Genomic DNA, 18,375 nt, shown 5'->3' on the forward strand with positions numbered 1-18,375 from the left:
ACTGAGTGGCTTGGGTCAGAAGAAACCTTAAAGATCCTTGATTTCCAACCCCGTGCCATGGGCAGGGCTGTCACTCACCAGCTCAGTTTGCCCATGGTCCATTCAACCTGGCGTTGAATGCCTCCATGGATGGGGCACCACAGCTCTCTGGGCAGCTGTGCCAGCACCAAATGAAGCATGGCGAGGCAGGGCACTGTTTGCTGAAGCCAGGTGCCCCCAGTGCAAGCAGTGGCACTCTCGAAATTCCAGGCAACCAGTGTGTGCTGCTGCATCAGAGCAAGGTGTTGACAAGGACTGGCCTCCTCCAGGCAGATGAGTTAGATCAGGTGACAAAACCTTTGCATTCTGTTGGCTTATGTTACATACGGATCAATGACAAGAAAAGGCAACTTGTGCTAATAAAATTTTGGACCAAAGAACCAGCCTGAGATAAGCAAGGAGAAACATTTACTCACGCCTGTTGATAGGGAAAGCTCTACCACTGCTTCCTGCATAACCAGGAGCAAAGTGCAGGCTGGAGCTCCACCTTGGCAGCACGTTGTTACCTGCAGCTGTTGGGAAGAAAAGAATCTGGCACCTGGAGCTCAGCTGGCAGGAGGGAAACAGAAGAAATGAGGAGGGTTGGGCGAGCTGTTAAATGTCCTTGACCCCGCTCAGCAGAGAGGCAGATTCCAGTAGAAAGGAGAGGGGCACAGTTGCAGGAGGTTGCAAGGGCGAGAGAGAGCCACCAGGGATGAGCCGTGATGAGCAGACGATGGCAGCAGCAAGGAACTTTTCCCAGTTGTGGTGTTGGGGAGGAGAGGTTGGCTTTGAACCGTCTCCTAATGATTTCTATGCCTTTGGGTCAAAGACTAATAGCTGCGTTTGTGCCTCATTTCACTCCTGTGCCTTAGAGCTTGTGTGAGTCACCGTGTCTGTGCAATGCTCTGTGCTTCATAGACCTCTCAGGCATCCTTGTGGCACCCGATTCCAGTAGGAGCCTCAGCACACATCCTTCAAGGAAACCCTTCATGGGATGTTTTTCTGAAAAAACAAAACAAAACAAAAATATCAAGTTTAATGTAAAATGGTACAAACTGGAGAAGAGGAGGATCAGGGGAGATCTCATCACTCTCTACAGTGACCTGAAATGAGGTTGTGGGCAAGGTGGGAATCAGCCCTTTCTTCCAGGTAACAGCAATAGGACGAGAGGGAATGGTCTCAAGTTGCTCCAGGGGAGGTTCAGATTGGATATTAGTAAAGATTTCTTCTCATAAAGAGCAGTGCTGCTGTGGCACAGGCTGCCCAGGGAGGTGGTGCAGTCACCATCCCTGGAGGTGTTCCAGAACCGTGTGGATGTGGCACTGAGAGACGTGGTCAGTGGGCATGGTGGGGATGGGCTGGCAGTTGGAGTAGGTGATCTTAGGGGTCTTTTCCAACCTTAATGATTCTACAGTTCTGCGATTTTATGGATCAACTTCTGAGAGCTCTCTGGAAGGACAACGTTTCTTATAGCTGCCTCTTGGTCTGTCAAAGACGAGGCATTGGCAAGCACTTCACAGACTTGTGCATAATGGCAAATAGGAGTTCTAGGCAGGAGTGCTGTGCTGCAGAGAGAAAGGGTTAACAGCAGAGGCAGCTGTCTGGTTAGCAGTCTCAGATGGCACATACACATACCTAACAGGCAGATGGGTTGCACGAAAGGAAATCAACAGATTACGATTGTAGTCCCAGCTCCAGAGCTTTTTTGTGACTTCAGGAATGCTTCCCATCTCCTCTGTTAAATTGAGATAATTCCCATCCCACAAGCACAGAGTGAAGATTAATTCATTAATCTTTTGTTAAGTGGAAATGCACAGAGCTAGAGAAATACTAAGACAAAGCATCACGGTAGAAATGACAGAAAGCAAGCACTAGCACACAGCACACCAGTGGAAACTGAGGGTTGGTTCGGCAGCGAAGGCACAGGAATTCTTGTTGACTATTCCATGCACACCACCACTGAGGGCTCTCTAGGATCTGCTGCTGCTCTGCCAAAAATGCCTTGCCAAGGGAGCTGCCCTCAACATCACCCACAGGACAGAGCTGGTAGGGATGGGAGTAGAGGAAGATAGGTAGAAGTGGAGCAGGGTACCACAGAGCAACTCCATCTTGCAGTATTTCTCAGGGAGAATATCAGACATATCATAGATGTATGGCTATCAGAGAGGAGAGCTACCAAGTGCATACACAGATTTGTCTCCAAACTGTTTACTCCTAACTTGAATCCAGGCTGGATCCTGTAAGAAACCACTTGAAGCATTCTGCAACATCTCACAGGCAATATCTTCACCCGTGATCTCCATTCACAGCTGCCCCACTAAAATTAGGATGAAGATAAGGATGGAGATGCTTTTCTCTGAAGGAGCAGCATCCCAGCCACAAGACTTTCTGCTTCTTTTTGAGCTAAGGGCAGACTGAACGCGTGCCTTCAGTGTTGTTTGACAGCCTGGCTCACTTTATCAAACCCAGTGGAGATGAATGAGACATGTGTTTACCCTCGGTGGGCGAGCAGACTGAAGCTGCGTGTAATTGTCCTCTGGGTGCCTGCCACTCCGTGGGGATTTGTAATCATTCTGAAAAAAAGAGATTTCTCTGTCACTGGAGGAGACAAACTGGCACCTCATAGCAAAAACATACCACTTAAAATAGCTTTTAACGTGGCCTTGAAGACTATTTTTGGATGAAGAAAAATGTGGTGTATGGGAAGACTGGAGCCAAGCGTTGTAATGCTACTTGCAGCCAAAAGCTGTACGTTTTTCTGAATGTCAGCAGACTTGTAGGGACCCATCAAGACCACCTAGTGAGTGCCTAGGCTCCAGAACACCCAGGAGAAGTAGAGCATGGCTTCCTTGTGTGTGTGCTGGCACATTGTGACCGCCATTTCTGGCTGATTCCTTTTCATCTGGATAGGCTGGATCAATGGGCTGAGGCTGATTGTATGAGCTTCAACAAGACCAAGTTTTGGGTGCTGGTCTATGATCACAACCACCCCATAGAGTGGTGCTACAGGCCTGGGGCAGAGCAGCTGGAAAATTGTGCAGAGGAAAAAGATCTGGGGTGTTGGTTGACAGCCGGCTGAACATGAGCCAGCAGTGTGCCCAGGTGGCCAAGAAGACCAATGGCATCCTGGCTCAGGGGAAATCTTATTGCCCTTTACCACGACCTGAAAGGAGGTTGTGCTGAGGTGGGGGTTGGCCTCTGCTCCCAGGTAACAGCGATAGAATGAGAGCTGATGGCCTCAAGTTGCACCAGAGGAGGTTCAGGTTGGATATTGGGGAAAATTTCTTCTCTGAAAGAGCGGTGCTGCTGTGGCACAGGCTGCCCAGGGAGGTGTTCCAGAACCGTGTGGATGTGGCACTGAGGACGTGGTCAGTGGGCATGGTGGGGATGGGCTGGCATTTGGACCAGGTGATCCTAGAGGTCTTATCCAGCCTTAACGATTCTGTGACTGTTTTCCTCTGACACAGTGGTTATGAACAAGGGACGATGTACGGCTTTAGGCTTCTGTTATGAGAAGTCACATTGCAGAAACACGGTGCGAAGGTGCCGCAGCAGATCCCGAAAGCGGATCGCCACTCGCCCAGACAGCGTATCCCACCGCCAGGGCTCCCCTCAGCACAGCCCTCCGAGGCGAAGCCACCAACCTCTCCCCCCCGGGGAGCAGCCTCAGACCCCCTCCTTCCTCCCGCAGCGGAGGCCCCGCAGCCCGGCGGAAGGCGGGCAGCACACCGAGGCCGGAGCCAGGCGGCCATTTTCCACCCGGCGCCGGGCGTCCCGTGCCCCGCCGCGGCCCCGCCCCGCCCCTCCGTCCCTCCGTCCCTCCGTCCCTCCTCTCCCCTCGCCCCGCCCTCCGCCGTTGCCGAAGGTTGCCGAGCGGGGGTCGCGCGGCTTCGGCACCTCCGGAGATTGCCGAGGGGCTTCGGGCCCGCCCCGGCCGCCGTCGAGCCCGTGACCGAGGCGCTCCGGTGGGTCGGAGCCCGCTGCGCCCGCACGCGGCTCCTCCGCCCGCTCCTTCTTCTCCTTCTCCTCCGGCGGGGCCGGGCGGCGCGGTGACAGAGCGGGGCGACCGCGGCGGGGGGCGGCCGGGGCTCCGGCGGCGCGGATGGCGGAGGGCGGCCAGCCCCCGCAGCAGCAGCAGCAGCCACAGCCGCAGCTCCTGACCGGCGGCGGCGGCGGCAGCGGCGGGGCCGCCCGCGGCGTGAAGCGGGAGCCGGAGCTGGAGCAACCCATGCCCGGCGGGGACGGCGCCGAGGGCGGCCACAGCAAGCGGCTGCGGACGGAGGCGGAGGCGGAGGGCGGCGGCATGCAGGTAGCGAGGCCGCGGGGCCCGGCCCGCACACGCACGGCGCCTCCCGGGGCCGCGCGGCGGGCGGAGGGCGCGGGGTGCCTCCGGGCGGTGGGGCGGCCCGCAGCGCCGTGCCCAGGTGCGGGCTCTGCCCCTCGCTGGGGCCGAGGCGTGGGTGCTTCTCTTTGTCTGTCTGCGCGTGGATCGCTTTATTATGGCAACCGGGCTGGGTTTTTTTTTTTTTTTTCCTTTTTTTTTTTTTTTTTTTTTTGGCTTCCGTTCGTCGTAGCGAATCTATGGTGGGAGCGCTTTGGGAGCCGCGCACTGTATCCATCCCAACTTCTCCTCGCTCGCTCTCTCGTGCCGGTGAGAGTTTCAGCCCACTGCAGCGCATCCTCGGCTCCTCGCTCCTCTCGTTATCCCGTGACTTTCCATTCCCGTACCCTGGCTGGTCCTCGCGGGCCCTCCTGGAGGCCTCTGCTCCCTGCTGGGTGGCACAGCCGCAGCCTCGAGCCTATGAGGGAGCACAGCGAGCTGTGGGCCGGCTGGGGGAACCGGGACTGTGCGGTGTGAGAATCTGAGGGGCTCGGGGGAGACCTCATTGCTTCCTACAGTGACCTGAGAGGAGGTTGTGATGAGGTGGGGGTCAGCATCTGCTCCCAGGTAACAGTGATATGGTGAGAGGGAATGGCCTCACGGTGCACCGGGGGAGGTTCAGGTTGGATATGAGGAAAGATTTCTTCTTAGAAAGAGCGGTGCTGCAGTGGCACAGGCTGCCCAGGGAGGTGGTGCAGTCACCATCCCTGGAGGTGTTCCAGAATGTGGCACTGAGGGACGTGGTCAGTGGGCATGGGCTGGTGGTTGGATCAGGTGATCTTAGAGGTCTTCTCCAATCTTCTTGATTCTGTGAAGCTGCGGCTTTGCCTGCATGTGGGGCTTGGGCATGGCATGAGGGTACTGAGTGCCACTGGGTCCTGTGCTGCTGTGGAAGGTGCGCCAGTTGTGCTGCAGCTGATGCCAAGCTGGGTGGCATCCATGCGGACCAGTCAACCTACTGACAGTTCCCCATCAAGGGACTTGAACTGGTTTAACAGCCCTAAAATTCAATTTTTTACATGTACGTTGTCTGTATCTATTAAATCTGTGCTCCACATTCAGATGAAGGAAAGCATTTTGCTGTCTGCCCGTTGACTACTTCGAGGCAGTAAGATTGCAATGGTGGGGCTTCTGCAGTGGGCACACGCAGCTGTGTTAGCAGCAGCAGGGATGAACGGAGCTGGGTGTCAGTGTCCAACACTGCCCAGCGTGGGGGAAATTGAACTAAGAGATGCAGTTTGTGAGTTCAGTTTTTAAGATTAAATGTGTTTATGGACAAAAGAACTGTTCGTTGTAGTAGGGCCTCCATACTGTAGTTAGTTGGTATCTTTAGCATACGTTTAATCATGAAATGTGTATGAATTGGAAAGGATTTTTCAGTCTTTTCAATATAAAGGTTGAATATACACGCATATGCGTGTGTGTATATGTGTATAATATAAACACACATGTAATATAAGTACATGTATATGCACATGTGTACGTGGTTTCATGTGACATTTCTCAGGATTAAAGAGAATGGTTTATCTGTTTGGACTATCGTGCCATGGTTGGAGGCACCAAATATTGAAGCTGAAGGCAGCGTTACAGATACCGTCTGCTCTACGAGAACATATTTTTTAATGTTTTGAAGTTCTATATCTTTGTCCCAGAAAGTTATAACGTAAGGTGGCTTTCATCAACATTTCTGTTCAGATAGTGTGATTTTTTTGAAGTACTTTGCTTTAAAATAACGGGTTCTTTTTAGCAAATTCTCTGTGTTTAACTGTATGTAATGCTTACAAGCAGAATAAAGAGCCTATTCTTTGATATTTTTTTTTTTTTTCTTTTTCGTATGTACTGGAGGCTGGAAATAACACCAGTGACTGTTGTACCTTGTTTTTCCTGCAGATCCTGTCAATTTTCTACTTCCTGCTCCCGAGCCACAGGCTGCTGCTGTGCAAACTCCGTGACCTCGTGTTTCGAGGCTGACTGGGAGGGATCCCGGGGTGCCGTGCTTGCCACGGTTCCTTCCGTGCACAACTGATGGCGCAGGATGTGAACACAGCTTCTGCTGTTGGGAGAAATCATTTAGCTATAGCGATTAGTAATGCAACTGTAAAACTAATAGTGGCTTTTTTGCGTGTGTCTGGTAATGTGGAATATCAAGCCTAGTCTATGGGAAGATAAGATAGCAGTTGGTTGCTGAGAACTTGAGGCAAAGAGTGCCTGAGAGCTGCTAGTAACCCTTATGTTTATGGGGCTTTTTGCTGTGTGCTCAGACAGCTTATGCTGTTAGGGTTTCATTATCTAATCCATCTCTGATCAGGCCGGATAAACGGTGTTTGGCCAGTGCTGATCTTGTTAGGAGGGTGGTGCAAAGCTGCTTGAGTTAGGATTGGGACAAATCGGATCATGGCTGCTATCTGCTCCTGGGACTGATTTCAGTTAATCGTGGCACGGGAGGAATGGTTGTGTACAACCTGCTGCTTTCCAGCTCCATTCAGTCTGTGAGTGGCAAAAACCTCTGGCCAGGAATGTCTCCTGAAAGTATTTGGGTGTGTTTGTAAGCTTTGGAAAAGAAGGGCCCCAGAGGTACTGCTGCTTTTTAACTGTTTAGATACTGGCTAGGAATGGGATTGCTCACTGCTTGCAGGCTTGGGAGAGCTGAATCATTTCGATCAGCCTGCTGATCTGCATAGAAATAGTCCCTAACAGAGGAAGAAAACATCACACTGACCTAAGTCGCTGGTGAAACTGCATCCCAAAGTAGTTGTTGATGCAGCTGTATTTGATGCTTTTCAGACGGGGTTGACTGCTGCACAGATGGAAGGGAAACTACCTGTGCAGTAATCTTGTCAGTCATTGTGCAAGGAACACTGGAAGTAGTGGCCAGTGGGGAGGAGCCCCTTCTTTCTCTTTGGGGCTGTAGATGAGGGTGTCAAGTCAAGATGCTGTGTTCCTTCCCCATCATTGTGCTAGAAGCAGGCTTAAGGTGCTGAGGGAAGTTGTTATTAAACTAGCTTGTAGCTTTGCATCGGGTTGAATGAGTTGATTTGGTCCCCGAGGTGAATTTTGATTTAATTTTTCTGAGGTCTGCTCTGGTTAGTGAATTAAAAGTGTGTCTGACAGTAACGTGGTAGGAGTTAGAAGCAGAGTGTGTAGAATTGATCCTTGTTCACGAATAACTTCAGTGTCCCTGAGTCCCTGGAATGAGACTGAACAGGGAAGATGGTTAATGCAGCTTCTGGTCTGCATCTTATCTAGTCCACGTGAACTTTTAATGGCAGCAACAAGTGACTTCATGTTGCCATTCAGGCATGTCAGTATAGAGTTTGTAGAGATGGCTGATGCTTCTGAGATCAGTAACAGGAGAGCTCCAGGCAGGGATGCAATGGCTGTTGTCAGTTTGACTGAGGTGAAAATTCCTGCACGGTCTGAGATGGAGCCGTGTGCTTAACCTTGAGTGGTGCACATGGGAGGGATATCAACGACTGGCATGCTCCACAGTTTCATGGTTCAAACTGTGGACCCCCAGTGGTTTCTTCAGAGGAGGATGATCCAGAGGATGGATCTGCTGATAATTTCCAAAGCTGGCTTTGAGCTTTATGAGTAGAAGGGGCTGTGAATCAGAAGGGGCCTGTGAACAACAGCTTCTGAACCATGTGTGACCCTGTGGAAATCGGAATATTTAAATCTTATGGAGGGGAACATCTAGTTCCAGTCAGTCGTGGAAAACCTCTGTAATCAGGTTAGCTTTCTCTCCCTTTTATAATTCATGGTGTGACCATCTTTGTAGAGAAGAAACAGTGCAAGGGGTCTGAGATATCCCAGAAGAGAAATGGAATTCCAGTTTTAAAAAGCTGGCCCTGCCCTTGGGTCTAGGATGAGGTTCCTGGGATGCTGTTTGGACAGACTATTGTGGAGGTGCTGAGGCATAATGAGTCACCTTTTCCTTTGTTGTTACTTCTCTGTTTGCTTTTGACCTATGGTGGGTTTTTTTTTTTTTTGTTTTGTTTTTGTTTTAAATATTTGAGTGTTCGGAGTTACCTGACACTGTCTGAGAAGGCTTAGAAAATCTCCAGTTCAAAGCAAACCTTTGGCACGCAGGCTGAAAGTTGGGATTATAGAGGTGCTGAGAGCACTTTAAAGTTGGCTCTTTTCCTGCCATATTCAGGAAAATGGAAAGCCCCAGTAAAGTATTCTGGATACTTTAGTACCCCTGCAGGCAATGCCGGTGTTTCTCTTTGCATTTCAGAGGTTTGTGTTCAGAGGTGATGGCTGGAGTTGAGAGGTTGGAAGCTGAGCAGAGGTCTGGCTCTGCTGGCGATGGTTTCCTTTTGCATGTGTGTACCAGCTGTACACACATACTTGCTAATTTTTCCTTTTCAGAACTTCCATTAAGACACACAAGCGTGCTGGTATGCTTTAGGGTGCCTGGGCTCTCTTTTTGCAGGAGTGCAGAGTGGCATGTCTCTTGGTCTCAGTTGGCTTTTCCTCCCAGGCAGTCTGTCAGCGGGGCTCCCGCTCACTCTCTGGCATTTGTGGCTCACCTCTCTGCTTTCAGGTAATAAAAAAACCCACTGGAAGTAGAACCAAAGTTAGGCCAGTGGTGAGTGACGTGTGTGGAAGTGATGGACCTGAGCAGGGCTCTGTGTGTGGGCTAGGGGCCCCTGGAGACCTGCTAAAGGGCTGCTTGCTGGTAGCTTGTGAAAATAAGCCTATCGCTGGTGGCCTTTGGGCTGCTGCGTGGGAACCTCTGGCCCTCAGGGTGTTTTTGGTAGAAATTGTTGTAAAACCTATTAGTTTGTACTGCTGGCTTGTCTTGTGATGTGGGGGCAAACTCCGGTTTTCAGTCAAGAGAAAGAGAAGTCGGTGTTTTGGCTGCCTGGAAACTTGTTGTTTAATTTGCCAATCTTGGATATTACTTGACCTTCTCTGTGTGTGTGCTTTTGAAAAGCCGTGACTAAGGGATCAGAGGAACATCCAGAAGTGAAGTGAGAGAAGCAATTAGAGGTAACGAGTTCCAGTTCATTGAAGCATCCTGTTGATCTACATTTTACAGTGGTATTGAATGGAGGCTGGAGTGTAGCTGTCATGAGATAATCCCAATGTTTAGGGATTAGTTGCTTGACTGCGTTTTGGGCCTTAGCTGCCTTTGCTCTTCAGTAAATTTAATTTTGCCTGCAATCTTTTCTTTAGTCAAGAAAGTGCTGGTTTGCAAGATGTGCGTATATTTCCCTAAGGGTGCTTCCCCTCTGTTTCTCTTTCATGAGCACACCACCATTTTATAGAACCACAGACTCATTTAGACTAGATAAGACCACTAAGATCACCTGGTCCAACTGTCAGCCCATCCCCACCATGCCCACTGACCTCAGTGCCACATCCGCACAGCTCTGGAACACCTCCAGGGATGGTGAATGCACCACCTCACTGGGCAGCTCCAATGCATCACCACTCTTTCAGAGAAGAAATCTTTCCTAATATTCACCCTAACATTTTTCCAGTTTGTCCTGGAAACATTGCAAAGATCCAGGCCCAATGTTGGCAGGGGCCTTGTGCACCTTCCTTGCTGGGTGCGGGCTGTGCCACTACACTGACCTGCAGTGCTCCTTGTGATTTGTCATTTCTGGATGGTGCCCAGGAATTTTAGGAAGACACTTGTGAACAGTTTCGCTCCCTTTCCCATTTGGCTTGTTGTGTGAACATACAGCGTTTGTTGAAACCACTTCCAGTAGCTACGGCTAGAAAGAGGGAAATGGGACTCTAACTCCTCAGTGACAACATGATGTATTTACGTAGCTGTGAAATAAGAAAAGTTGTCGTATAAAACTCCTGTTGTTTAATGAGGGCCAGCAGCTGAATTTGAGCTTGATCCAGTGTCTCTTTGGATACAGCCGTGCGATCTCCATTAGCTCGCTTGGTGAGACATTGATGTTCAGTCGTCTATACCATTGCCACCTACTAACCTTTGGAGAGCAGGCAAAGCGTATTTGTGATTCGTACCAATTAGAAAACAGGGCATGAGATCTTTTACTCACATCCCTGGTGCAGGACAGTGGGATGTTGTTATAGTGGCTGCGCCTTCCCATTGCTGCTGCTTGTTTCTGCCTTTGTCTAGGAGAGTTCGCTGTGCAGGAAAATTGGATGCTTTCTTCAAAGAGTGTGGGCTAGAAGCAATTGTTGCTTTTTCTTTATGACTTTCTTGGGTTTTATCTGCTCGTAATTGCCTCGGCAATAATGCAAGTATTACTTAGCATAGAAATGGGGAACAACGTGCACCATTTAAGGGGAGGGGAAAAAAAAGCAGCAGCACATCTTACCCTGTGGCTATATGTAGCTAAATTTCCTTTAATAGAGAGGCTAAAGAAGCAACCTTATGTGGTGTTTCTGTCTGTTGCAAATATCAAAACATTTTCCCTAGAGGCTCCCAAGCCCTGGGATCTGGATCCAGCTCAGGTTTCTTGCAGGGCCGTGCGCTGTCCTTGCATGGGCTTTCCGCAGAGCTCTTCTCCTGGAGGAGATCCTCACAGGTGCCTGGGGTGGCTGTTGCTCTGGGGGCGATACCCAGGAATAAAACCCCACCAAGGCTTTACAAGGCTTGATTTAGCACTGCGTGGGCTGGGAAAAGGCTGGAACTGTGATCCCAAGCCTGTAATTTGCTGCTAGTGGTTGCCGTTTCCGCGCTGGCAGTGGGGTGGGAATGTTGGTTTTTTTTCTTTGAGTCCAGAGAGTTGGCCTCCACAGGGCCCGTCTTATCTTCTCCCTTGGGTCTGAGTCTTGCAGGCAGGAGGGCTGGAGGGGATGCTCTAAGATGGCAGGGTATGGGAGATGGTGCTTCAGAGTAGCTTCTGCCCTGCGTTGATTTGTGTTCTGTCTCTTTGCATCCTCTTCACAGGAAGGAGAAATGAGGAGCTTCTCCATTGCCCTTCTTCTCCTGTTCCAGAAAGAAAGAGGCTGCTGTCCTGTGTTTGCTGCCAGTTAGAAAAGCCTTGGAGTGAAACTGAATGGGAGTGGAGTACGTGCGCAGATGTTGGGCTCTGGGTGCTTCTGAAAGCTCAGCTTTTGAGTAACTTGTGTGGTTTCTAGGATTCAAGACCACATTTAGGTGATGCTTTATCTGGTCCTGTGATAGAGTGAGGCACTGGGAGGAGAACCCGAGCTGATGCTGATGGGATCTGGGTGAATTTGCTCCCTATGGAGTCCTAGCTGAGCGGCTGTGTGCTGTGTTTTTATAGATGACCTCATCTCTAAGGGCATCAAATGGATAACGCTCACTGAGGTGCTGTTTAATCTAGAGGGAGTTTTGTTATCAGATAAAATGGGTGCAAGTTCAGATTGAGAGCTGTTCAGTATTTCATTTCTTGTTTTCATCTGATGTCTGACCCCAAATCGTATTTACCACAGATAATCTAAACCCTGCACTGAATACAAAACTATTAATTTTTAATGGTCTTTTCTATGGTACTCATCTCTGTAGCGTGGGTACTTCATAGCTACTAATGATCTTATTTTTGCTGTTTTCCTGAGAGGTAGAAAAGATATATTATCCTTTATTGTAGGAAATGAGGAATTGAGGTACTGAGAATATGGATGGTTTGCAAAAATCTCATTAACAACTGCAACCTGACTCTTTTTCATTTTTACTTTTATTTGTTTTTACTGTAGCTGGTGGCTCTGTGGTAATGTTTAGACACTCGATCTGCAGCTCTCTGCAGCAGTTTCCACTGCTGCCACGGGCTGATCTCTAAGTGTGCCATGTTGGATAAATACAAAGTGATGTAGTTTTCATTTAGGGGGAATAAAAAAAAGTGGAAAAGCTTGAACTAAGTAACGTGGTCATCATTGTAAAGGAACTTTGCTTGTAATGTGAGTGAGGCTTGAAACCTAACTTCCTAAGCAGAGGGGATGCTGCTAACTCAAAACCCATCTATCTCTCAGTTTCTGCAATGATGGGCAAGAGCATTGCACAGCCATTTTTCTTCTCTGAACACAGTCCTTCCTGGGCGTAAATGAAATAACGGTCGGGAGAAAATTGCATAGAAGCCAGTATACCTATGTGAAACTAAATGGAGTTACATGGATATCATTAGCTTATGTCTTTTAACATGGAGCTCTTTTGCAAATGAAATGATGTACCAACAGGGAATGTAGCTACTTTACCTTCAAAGTTAAAAAAACAAAACAACAACAAAAAAAAACCAACACAAAACTTTTTGGTCTTTTAACAAGGAGCAGGCTGCCTGTTCACACAAAGAAGGACAGGGACCAGCACCTCTGCTCTGCAGCTCTTTCAGCTGATGTGATGGCTGCCAGCAGGGCGCCTCATTTGTAGGACCCAAGGTTTGATGTAGGAGAAAGCGGAGCATAGAAATGTGCTGTGTGGCTGGGACTCTGCCATCTGCACAGAGCCCTGAAGAATAGGATGAGGATTTTGGACTGGGTGCCTGATCTTGTTGCCAGGCTCATCAGACTACAGCAAAGAAAGTTGTATAAAGCTGTAGTGGATGAAAAAAAGTACCCTGTCGCCCCACTGCCTTTTCCCAAGAGGAGATTAAGACCAACCTGGCAGTGCCTCTGTGCATCAGCATGTGCTTCAGGAGCTCTTGTTGCTTTGAAATGAGAGGAGGGAATGAGTGCTCGTATGTTACCAGTGCAGACCTGGCACCTTTTGATACTACCAAGTGTATCTAACGACCTTTTTCTCTCTCTGTATACCTGTATATCTGTATACTTAAGCACTTTTGACTTCCTGGGCTAGTAGGAGTTTCCTAAGAGTGGTGGTCTTCATGCCAAGTACTTGTTGTGAGGGCTGGGCTGGGAGCTGACAGGCACCCATTGCAGAGGCAAGGCCGTTATTTGCCAGAGTGCGTGGATTCAGCAGGAGGTGACAGCAATGCCTGTTAATAGTGTTGTCTATGTGGTTATCCATCAATTATGGGTGGGAGGGAGCTTTAGAGGGGAAGGAAGAAAACCTCTACTGTGGATTTTGATTTCTTTAAGTGAAGGAGTTATAGATCAAAGGAGGATGGTTTTAAACTAAGGGAGGGGAGATTTAGATGAGGTGTCAGGGGAAAGTTTTTTACAGAGAGAGTGGTGAGGTGCTGGCACAGGCTGCCCAGAGAGGTTGTGGATGCCCCGTCCCTGGAGATGCTGAAGGCCAGGTTGGACGGGGCCCTGGGCAAACTGATCTAGTACTCGATTCAGCACTTGGCAACCCTGCCCGTGGCAGGGAGGTTGGAACTTCATGATCCTTGGGTCCCTTCCAACCTAAACCATTCCATGGTTTTTAGCGTTTCCATCAGCCCATCCATGCTTCCAAGGCCCACTTCGGACCTGCAGTTATTCTTCTCCAAGAACTGGACTGCTGTGTTGGACTTGGGTGTGGTGAGCAAGGCTGAGACTGGCATTTGAGTCTGTTCCAACTACCCATTTGTCAGACGTGTGTAGACATATGCGTCTGTGCGTGTATGGAATATGCCAAGAAACTGAAATGATGCGTGTAATTAGGTCTGTTTTTTCTTTGTGTGTCACTATCTGCCGATTGAGTCCTTGCAGAAAGGACTTGCTGCCTTTCACCATCTTACCTGGTCTCTTCTGCCTTCTTTCACGTGCAACAGCAGCATCACATGCTCAGTGCCAAACATTGCAAATAGATTCAGAAGAATAGCTTGTCTCTAGCTGTTGATAAATCACAAATTTGCATCATTAAATTGTTCATGTTTCATGTTCTGGCCTGAAATCCATCTCTCTGAGAGCTCGGGAATGTTATCTGACCTTCTTTCAGTCAGACTTTTTGACTGATGCAGAGATTATCTTGAGGATAGGTCTTTTCTGTGGGGAAGGTGTTGACTACAATATGTGGTGTACGTGGAGGCACTGTGAGACTCTGTGTGTGCATTTGGTTGTTTTTTTTCTTTCTTTTTTTTTTTTTCCTTCTGCTCCCAGTATTCGAGGCTTAACGAGGTAAGTAAGGATTCTTCCTTCGCTGATCAACAAATTGATGTTTTGATCTTGAGTGGTATCAGTTATTCATGGCTGCCTGCCGGGAGGAACTTGGACTATGACTCCTTTTAGGACAAGGAATTTTTTGTTGTGTGACTAGAGTTAACTCTGAACTGTTAGTTGATGGATGTCGATGGAGCATGTCCGTGGTGCTTGGAAAGGTTTCCTTAAATAGGCATGACCTTTCCAGTGAAAACAGGAAGATAATTTTTGCCTTTTTTTTTTTTTTTTTTTTTCTATCTTTTGAGCTTGGGTTTGTTTCGTTTTTGGAACTCCTGATTACTGCAGACGCTTACCATAGAAGAATTGCTACCAGTCTTGGTAGCTTCATGGGACAGGGTTTGTCAGCTTTCTTGGAGTTTAGCAGAGAGACTGGCTTGCTTTGCAATGCAGCTTTCAGTATTGCATTCTTTCTGTACCAGATGCTGCTTTTTTTTTTTTTTTTTTTTTTTTTTTTAACCTTTGGTTATCTGTTTCTCTTTCCTTTTCATGCTAGCATCTGAAAATCTATCTATAAGAAAAAGACTAGCCAGCCTACATTTTAACATGAGGGCAGGGGATGTGTTCTCCTTCTGGTTCATCGTGTGAGAAGAAGCTCCATTTCTGCTGGCTTTTGGTGTTTGTTGGTGTGGATGCTGCAGCTGAGCTGGGGGCAGTTGTCCTTTCCCCACTGAGCCGGGAGCCCCTGGCTGCCGAGTGGACGTGGTGACAGCCTGTGCCCAAAGCAGGCACTGCATGAAAACACGTGTTTCCAGCTCCTGCAGGCACTCACTTTTTCCAAGATGACGGATCTCTGCCTTTTCATCATTGCTGCTGACAAGGTCTTAGCGAGCTCTTCTATGAACTCTGTAGTCTGTTTCTCTCTAAATAAGCAGAAAATCTATGCGCTTTGGCTCCTGTTGCAAGATGTCACGTGGAGTTGATTCTCTTGGGTTTAATTCTTGATAAGGATTTGGTTCAAATAGTCTTAAATAAGAGCAGACAGATTGATCAGTCTTGATGGCAAGTATTTTATTGGCTTGTGTGCCTCTCTTGGTCATCAGGGTTGGTCAAAACAGTCTGTGGAAATACAGTTATTATGGTCATTCTACTGAGCAGTTCCTTACTCCAGGTTGCCAGTTTGATTCCTGAACTCTTGGATTCTACAGTGAAGATGCAGAGGTACGTCTCTCTGCCCAGTTCGTTCTGGGATTACCAAACTTTACTTCTGCTTCTAGAATAGGATTTTAAAGACCATCCCTAAATCTCTGGGCCCTTTAAGCAAAAGTAAACATGTGGCATTGTTCCCTGCTATGGGTGAATTCCTACCATTGTAAGACTCTCTCTGGCTGTGACTTCCTGGGCAGGATTTTGATGATGAATACGGTCACACTAAGTAATGGAGAACTTTGTAATAGGCCGCTGTTCAATTTTAATTCCTAGGTAAGTATTGTTCTGTCTTGTATGGATGCTCCTGGGGTGTGGAGGCTGTTGGGTGATCAGCTTCACTCTTGGCAAGATGTGTTTCTTTGTAAATCATTACTGCATCGTGCTTATCACAGAGCTAATTATCTGCATGGTCACAACCAGAAAATGCAGTGAATTTTATACAGGCTGCATTCTAAAAGCTGATCTATGGAAATATGACTGCGTTGGAAGCATGGATGGGATGTGGCATGTCTTGTCTCCTGGAGGCTGCTACTGCTTCCCTGAGTGACTCGACAGAGACTTTCACCTCTGGCCACTGCTGAATTATTCCTGGGTCAGGACTCGCTAGAAGTTGTCTTGTTGAATGCTAATTCAGCACGTTATGTGTTAAGATTATTAATTGGCGAGGTGGGAAAACCAGCATGCCTGTGGAATGCTTTCCTCTTACCTGGATGAGCTTAAACAGTAAAAATGTAAAGCATCCGATGGATTTCCTCTTCCTTACACAGTTGTCAGTGAGAACCAAGAGCAAATTATACTGTGTTCAGAGCCTTCTGATAGTATTGTCATGGCTTTTGCTTCTGTTTACAGATTTCCCATGTAGCTGAATTAAATTAACAAGACCGGTCAATTCATTGTTGCTGTATTTAACGCCCTGGCAGCAATGAATCTGGCAAGGATGCAGCATCATTTTCACGTGCTATTCAGAAAAGGAGGATGTACAGCAAAAAACGAAGCAGTGTTATTGCTTGGGGGAGAGGTTCACAGTAACAATGAGGATGTCAGGGAAAGGGGATGGAAAACACTTCCAGCAACTCATTTTCCTCTGCCACTTGCAGGGTGGTCAGTCAGTAGGTGGGCCAAGTTGTTTTTGTCATGCATTGGCTAGACAGAGACTAATGTATCCGCAGAGTTTATACAAGGCAGATAGCTTTACAGGAATCAAAGCAGATCTCTTGGTTCTTGTTCATAGTTGTAATCCTTTGTTTTCAGCAGTTAAATATCCCTGTATTCTTTGGCCTAGCCTCCGTTATCATAGAACTGAGCCCTTCTTAAGTCCTTATGCATGTAATGGCATAACACTGATGCTAGCTACAAAAGTTGTGGTGTGAGGATGCACTCAGAGGAATGAATTGACTGCAGCAGGCTGTTTGTGGAGAAACAGATCTCTGAGCGCTGGGTTCAGATGGTCATCAAAGAGGATGGCCCTTGGAGAGTGCTTTGGGAGTGCCAGGAGCTGCATGCTACCACATCTTGTGCTGCAGAGGCTGACTGTGTACTACAGCATCCTTCCCTAGCACCAGAGTTCATTGAAACACTCAAGTGGATCTGTATCCTGTTGTTAGAGGTGGTTTCTATGGTAGCCACGATGCAGTGGCTTCCAGCATGGGATGTGTGGTGTGAAACCTTACCTTGGGCTAAGCTGGTCTGACTGTTTATGAGAGTGTATAGGGATAGGACAAGGGGGAGTGGTCTTAAACTGAGACAGGAGAGGTTTAGGTTAGATATCAGGAGGAAATTTTTCACGCAGAGGGTGGTGATGCACTGAACAGGTTGCCAAAGGAGGCTGTGGATGCCCCATCCCTGGAGGCATTCAAGGCCAGGCTGGATGTGGCTCCGGACAGCCTGGTCTGGTGGTTGGCACATAGCAGGGGGGGTTGAAACTGGATGATCATTGTGGTCCTTTTCAACCCAGGCCATTCTATGAAACTACCTCTATGAAATTCTATGAAAGAAGTGGTCCTCTACCTCTGCTGTCTCTTCAGCTCTGATTTCTCCCTGTGTTGTGATCTTGTAGAAAATGAATAATGCCAAAGATAAATTTGTTGCTGAAGCAAGCTGACTCAGCTGTGGTAGATCTTGTGGCTTGCAAGATAATCTTTGAAAAGAGCACGAGGTTCTCAAACTTGCTGATTGTTTGGAGAAGGACGTTGGTCTGTGCCTTCTGGATCTTGATAGGTGTTGACCTACTTTATCTGAAATGTGATCCTCAGTGTGCAGCATATGCGTCCCCCTCAGGAGCTTCAGCAGATCCCAAATGAAGGTGCCATAATGCACTGCTCAGCTTCCTCTGCAGTACACTTGGGCCGATGCCACAGGGAGCAGGTCTGGAGCACGAGTCGTAAGAGTATTGGCTGAAGGAACTGAGGGTGTTCAGTCTGTAGAAGAGGTGACTCAGGGGAGACCTTATCCTGCTCTACAAAGACCCTAAAAGAGATGGTGGAGAGATGTAGGTTGGCCTCTTCTCCGAGGTAACAGTGATAGGATGAGAGGGAATGGCCTTCAGTTGTGCAGGTGGGGGGTGTTCAGGCTGGACATGAGGAAAAATTTCTTCTCTGAAAGAGCAGTGCTGCAGTGGCACAGGCTGCCCAGGGAGGTGGTGCAGTCACCATCCCTGGAGGTGTTCCAGAACCGTGTGGATGTGGCACTGAGGACATGGTTACGGGCATGGTGGGGATGGGCTGGCGGTTGGACCAGGTGATCTTAGAGGTCTTTTCCAACCTCAGTATTTCTGTGATTCAAAGCATTTGGACAGTGCTCTCACACGTAGGATTTGAATTTTGGGTGATACTTGCGGT

The 18,375-nt window shown here is 48.3% G+C and overlaps 1 protein-coding gene across 19 annotated transcripts in view; it reads left to right on the forward strand.

The window, feature by feature from the left end:
• The first annotated feature begins 3,850 nt into the window (after positions 1 to 3,850).
• RBFOX2 (RNA binding fox-1 homolog 2) overlaps positions 3,851 to 18,375 on the forward strand; it is a 162,837-nt gene continuing 148,312 nt past the window's right edge. For all 19 annotated transcript variants that reach the window (XR_014884209.1, XR_014884218.1, XR_014884219.1 and 16 more), the window contains exon 1: positions 3,851 to 4,330. Coding sequence is in view for 14 of the 19 variants with exons in the window: in XM_085227325.1 (XP_085083451.1) it covers positions 4,124 to 4,330 (207 nt within the window). In the remaining 5 variants the exon portion in view is untranslated. The remainder of the gene's footprint in view (positions 4,331 to 18,375) is intronic.

This window comes from Meleagris gallopavo, chromosome 1 (assembly GCF_905368555.1).
Source record: "Meleagris gallopavo chromosome 1, MGAL_WU_HG_1.1, whole genome shotgun sequence".
NCBI lineage: Eukaryota > Metazoa > Chordata > Aves > Galliformes > Phasianidae > Meleagris > Meleagris gallopavo.